This window comes from Cyprinodon variegatus, unplaced genomic scaffold (genome assembly GCF_000732505.1).
Source record: "Cyprinodon variegatus isolate N-32 unplaced genomic scaffold, C_variegatus-1.0 Scaffold1900, whole genome shotgun sequence".
Classification (NCBI taxonomy): domain Eukaryota; kingdom Metazoa; phylum Chordata; class Actinopteri; order Cyprinodontiformes; family Cyprinodontidae; genus Cyprinodon; species Cyprinodon variegatus.
This window is the reverse complement of record NW_015152353.1, coordinates 64,583-70,529: the sequence shown is the minus strand read 5'-3', so window position 1 is coordinate 70,529 and position 5,947 is coordinate 64,583. Positions and strand designations below refer to the sequence as shown.

Here is a 5,947-nt window from a genome sequence, read left to right as displayed (position 1 = left end):
GCCGTACAGTCTAAGAATATTAGATCCATTCAAGTATTGTAAATTGATTCAGATTAAAAACAAATGGTGTCCATTTATTTCAGTCAAGCCGGTGAAATCTAAAAACAAAATGATTCAGATCAAATTTCAGACTTGAATATATCCCATCTCCTGCCTGTAGAGGGAGCCTTCACTTTGCTTATGATGCTCTGTAGCAAACACACAATCTTTAGAGAGATAAACCTTATTTTCTAAGAAGTTCAAAAAAGATTTAACTGTTAAAAAAAAGCAACGTAACTGTCTGATTATATTTTTGTTTTCTTTTTATTTATTTTTTTACACAGAATTCTTTCTTTCAAAAAAACAACAACAACAACACAATAAGTTTAAACAAACAACGCAAAAATAAGCATTAAAATGAAAGCAAAATTTCAACCATCAGTGTTATATTTCTTCTCAGGCAATTTTATTTAAAAAAATCGGTTTCAGGTAAATAGCATCACTGATATTCTGCCTAACTACCTCGTTTATATCTTAGGTTCGCTTATAATGAGTTCTTAATTCTAATTTTAGATTAAAATGCAGAAAAACAAAGAGAAAAAAACAGCTAAAATAAAAAAAAACATACAAATAAAAACCTGCATTTTAGTCCAACCCCTCTGTCCCTCCGTGTAGTAATTTACTTTTAGTTTCGTTAGTAACCTCGCTGGTTCTGTATTACCCGGTTTCGGGTGACGTTGGCATTAAAGCTTAATTCTCATTGGTTGTTCACAAAGTTATTGCTGACGTTGGTCGCGTTTCTTTCTAATATTCCAGCACCAGACTCCTGAGCAAAGCAGAACAGAGGTTTGGATCAGCAAAGAAACAAGCTTCACTGAGGCAGGAATCATGAAGAAGATGCTGGGTTTCGTGGTTCTGTTGGGAATATTTCTACACGATGTGGCGGCAGGTAAATTACTAAAATACTGTATAAGATCTGTTAAATTAGTGCTGAAATCTAATTATTCACTAAACTAATTTAAGGGGTTAGTGGTTAGGTAATTCCACCGTTTTACCAAATAAGGGGTTAAAGCTTGATTTTATTTTTAAAATCCAAAATCTGTTACTCAGATTAGAGCTTTTTTCGTAGCTTTTTTCCCCTTTTTGGATCAGGAAAATTCAACATTTGGGTAAATTTACATAACATTTTAGGACTTTAACCTAAACATTTCTGGCTTAGAGGAATAGAAAAACGTATAGTCTTCATTGTCAGTATGTAACCAATTTTTTGACCATCATAGGTTTTGACTAAGATGTTTCTTCTGTAAATCTGGGTTTTCCCCTTTAGACAAATTGTGTAAATTTTATGTGAATTAAATAAAATCTAAAAATAGAGGCAGAGATTCAACCAACACCAAAATGCATCCGTTTATCACAGATAATAAAAAGAACAACTACATGTTAATTGAAATAAATAAATAAATAAATAAGTAAATAAATGGAAACTCATTAAAATAGGTCAAGCTTGAAAAATTGCAGTCTAGGCCATTGGACTTGTTTTTTTTTTATCAATAATGATATGGCCTAAGATTCTTTTAAAACCTTTTACGAAATTAAATCAGGTAAAACTCTAACTTTTCCACTTGAGTTCTAAAAAATGTAAAAAGAAAATAAAACAATTGGACCTTGTTTTCCAAGTTTGAAGACATTTTGATTCCCATCCAGGAAGCTTTTTCAATGCCAAATAGGTTCCACTGGAGGATTTCTAGATAGAGCATATGGACAGACATTATTTAGACATTTTTTTTTTAATCTTAAATGCAAAATTTGTCTACTTTTTTAATCTAGGTATGATTTTTAAACACGATTAATCTGATTAATTGTTTGAGTCCTATTTTAAATCTTTTTAAATCACTTGTCTTTTATCACTTTTATTACTTGCCAGATCTCTCCTGAAAATGGGATCTTATGCTCATTCCGGCAGCTAACTTTTTCGGTTTGGATTAGTAAACAAATATAGTCTTTTTTTTTTTAGCTTCATGTTAGCCTTTCATTTGACTTTTATGGTATATAGTGTATATAATCGTATATAATAGTACATATTCTAAAGGGGGATACAACTAAGATGCAGACAAACATGATGTAATCATATTTTTTCTGGCTGCTCTGAGCATGTCCGGTGATGACACTGGACAAGCAATTTAAAGTGTGGATTGAGCGCTCAGAGGATTTGGGGTGAAGGCTACTCTGGAGAATAAGAATAAACTACACATTAGAAATCAACTGATACAGGTTCTTTAAGGCCAATGCCGATACAGATTATTTTGATGTCAGTCTATCAGATCCCATTATGTTCTGGTGATATTTTTGGGGATATTCTTCAAGCTGATATTGCATTTCCTTCATCCATTTTTATGCTAAAAAATTGCATAATGGTAATACATTTAACAAAAGTCTCAGTTTAAACAAAAACGAAGTATGCACTAACAAATTAAAGCAGACCTCAACAATGGATGGCAGATAAAGAGAGCAGGAATGCATTCCTTTCATCTGATCTCATGGCACGGCTGCTGAATGCACTAATGATGCACACATCGACTGGCTAATGTATTGATCTATCTCTGATACATATTAAAACCCATCAGTTGGAACACCTACTGAAAGGACACCAGGGTAGAAATCTGAGTTTAAGGATACAGCCGTAGGTTAATGGCAAAGTGTGGTTTAAGCTGGTTGGGCGGGGTCAGAGCAGTTTAAGCTCCACCCAAAATTCTGCAGAGCAGCCCAACCCAGACATTAATTTATGGCCGTCATCTTAAATTAAGTAGAGGCAACACCAATTTTTCCTGTAAAATATGAACTGAATGTAAACGAGAATAAAAGTTTAAGGTTTTAATAAAAAACAAATCATCTCTGTTACTTTCCTACATTTGAGGATACATGAAAAACATTCAGCACCAAGAAGTGGGTACGAAAAACTGAAGCTCATGTTTAGTTTTATTTATTTCAAGAGTAAATGTAAAAGGTAGTTGCTGCTGCTGAGTTTTTTTTTTTTAAGATAATTTTTGGTTTAGATATTTAAGGTTGATTCTAATTTGATCAGAAAATATTATACTGACTCTAAAACAATCATTGTTTAGTGAAAGCCAACCAGGCCGTACATTATCACCTTCATTTTCCCATAGATAAAGTCATGTCAAGAAATTCAGTCTGTCAGCAAGCATTTTCTTCATTGCAAGATGCAGAAATGCATCTAAATGATAAAGTTATGAAGCTTTTCTTTCATAGTTTAAAGTCTATGGAAAAGGAAAATAAAATAAAATATATGGTCGATCACTTTACCCTTTACTGACTGCTGCCTCCAGGCAGTTTCAGTCCTGGAGCTCCCCCACCTCAGTCCAAACAGGTTAGCCACTTCTCAAACAAAACAAATAATTAATTAAAAATTAATTTAGCACCGGAGAGAAGGAAAGCCTTATTTTTGGTGCACCTCCTCCTTTTTTTCCCCACAAAAAAATGTCCCCAGTGTCTCTGTCCTCATGGCTCTTGCACACAAACACATTGGGGGGCAAGTTGCAGCTCAGGTGAGTTATTAGGGTCAGGGGTTCAGAGCAGATGACAATGTTATAGCTGTTATAGCTACAGAGAGACAGGAAGGCCAAAAATATGACTGCGATTTAAACTGTTTTCTCTAAGGTACTTCTAAGCTAATATTTTCTAATAATAGCCATCTGAATGTTTAATTATCTGGAGGCTAATTCAACACATACTTCTAATGTAAGCAGGGAACAGATTTGATATGAGTGAAGCTTGAAGAGTTCAGTCTAGGCAACTGGACATGTAGTTTTCTAGAAGACTTCTCTCTTCTCATTCAAGAGGCCTCTTCTGTTTTAATTGGTGGTGGGAGGCACTGAGATTAAAATTAAAAAGAATTGGGGGCAAAAAAAAGGTGGTTCTGACCCCGCCTACTGGATTCCCTAATAAGAATCGGGATTAAAAAGCGAAGAGGTAATTTGTTTTTGTTACGACCCTGCTTGACTGGTCGCAACAAAAACTGGGGGGACTTTAAGCCTTTAAAAGGCATTTATTTAGCAGAATCAAAAGAATGAACTAAATGCCGGCATCAGACGGCAGCCCGGATGGGGCGATCACGCCTGGTTCCTCCACACCAGGAAGTCGGATCCCCAACCTGGTCCGGACTGGACTGGATAGCTGTCTGCGGCGTGCTTGCTTCAACCAGGAGACGCGCCTCTCAAGCAGGGAACACCAACGCTCTAAATGGAACGGCGCTCCTTAAATATCAACCAGGTGGCTGCATAATGGAAGCGCCTTCACCTAGAGGACCTTAATTGATAGTGTTAATTTAGGCAGTTAACACATATGCTCACCCGACAGCACAGCAGGGCTGTCACAGTTTTTGTTTTGTTTGTTTTTCGTTTAACATGTTTTTAGTTTTTACTTTTTTGTAAAACCCATAAGGATAAGTTACACATTTCGTTTTATTTTTTATATAATGAAACAAAACTCTGCCTTAGTGAAACAAAAAAAGGATAAATATTTCAGAATTCAGTCATAATTACATTACCATCACATTTTTTGACTGAAAGAGGTGATGTTTCTTCTTCCTACATTGACCATTATAATTTGTTTAAATGTGCCATCTGCAGAAACTCAAATCAGACAGAATGTTAATGCTGGATGGAGGGTAGCTTCATAAAGGTGTTTTTCTATCTATACATTATGTAGATTCAAAACATATAAATAATATCTACGGTAAATATAATGTTTGTCAGTGCATATTTTAAAGCAACACTAACACCTAGATTCCACATCCTCCATCCTTGTTTAGTTGCTGAGAATTGTTTGCTGCCTCCTTGAGTCTGTGGAAAATCAAAGCCTGCTACTTCTGCAGTTAAGCTTTTCTCCAAGTCCTGCCAGAGCCAGGAGGACTGGAGCAGAACAGAAAACTGGAGTTATCTTTTTATTTGATGGTAGAAGACATAGAGCGGGCCAGTGGATGGATTGGGATATTCAGAGTAGTCACTAAGAATGTGGAACCATTCCTATTAATAAACACAGCAATGTAGCTAATCCGAGAGTAGAGCAGAGGAAACATGGAGGATGTGGAATCTGGGGGAACCCTGTTCTGCCCAAAGACGACAGATTAGTCTGATTTTAACAGAAAGTCTCATTAGGAGACAAAAAGCAGAACAAGACTGTTAAATCAGGCTGTTATTCAAACTTGGACCTAAATCAACTCTGCCTGCATTTATGAACAATATTCAAATGTTTGTTTTAAAGCTAACTGTAAACACTGTGATCCAACAGACGTCACCGGTGAAGCCTTGAGACTAATACAGTCAGAAATTTACAGGCTACCCAGATAAATTTGACCATCCCCTTTCCCTGCTGAAGAAAAAACTCTTTTTCTCATATCAGAACTTATGTAGAGTTTAATCAGATATTTTTATGAAAGTCGACACACTATAGTAGCATCTGTGTTCCAGTCCACTTTCCAAGGTTGAAAGTCACATGACAATGTTTTAAAAGTCATTGTTTTCAGGTCATAATACAGGTAAAAGCCAGTAAATTAGAATATTTTTGAAAAACTTTTTTTTTTTAGTAATTGCATTCAAAAGGTGTAGCTTGTACATTATATTTATTCATTGCACACAGACTGATGCATTCAAATGTTTATTTAATTTATTTTGATGATTTGAAGTGGCAACAAATGAAAATCCAAAATTCTGTGTGTCACAAAATTAGAATATTGTGTAAGGGTTAAATTTTGAAGACACCTGGTGCCACAAACTAATCAGCTGATTAACTCAAAACACCTGCAAAGGGCTTTAAATGGTCTCTCAGTCCAGTTCTGAAGCCGACACAAACATGGGGAAGACTTCAGATTTGACATCTGTCCAAAAGGCGGCCATCGACACATTGCACAAGGAGGGAATGACACAAAATAAATAATTGAAATAAATCAAGT

General features: G+C 35.4%; 1 protein-coding gene across 1 annotated transcript in view; it reads left to right on the top strand.

Moving 5' to 3' along the window:
• Positions 1 to 867: 867 nt before the first annotated feature.
• Positions 868 to 5,947, top strand: part of LOC107104820 (major histocompatibility complex class I-related gene protein-like) — a 20,454-nt gene continuing 15,374 nt past the window's right edge. Inside the window, exon 1 of the mRNA XM_015404929.1 lies at positions 868 to 928. Within this exon, the coding sequence (XP_015260415.1) occupies positions 868 to 928 (61 nt within the window). The remainder of the gene's footprint in view (positions 929 to 5,947) is intronic.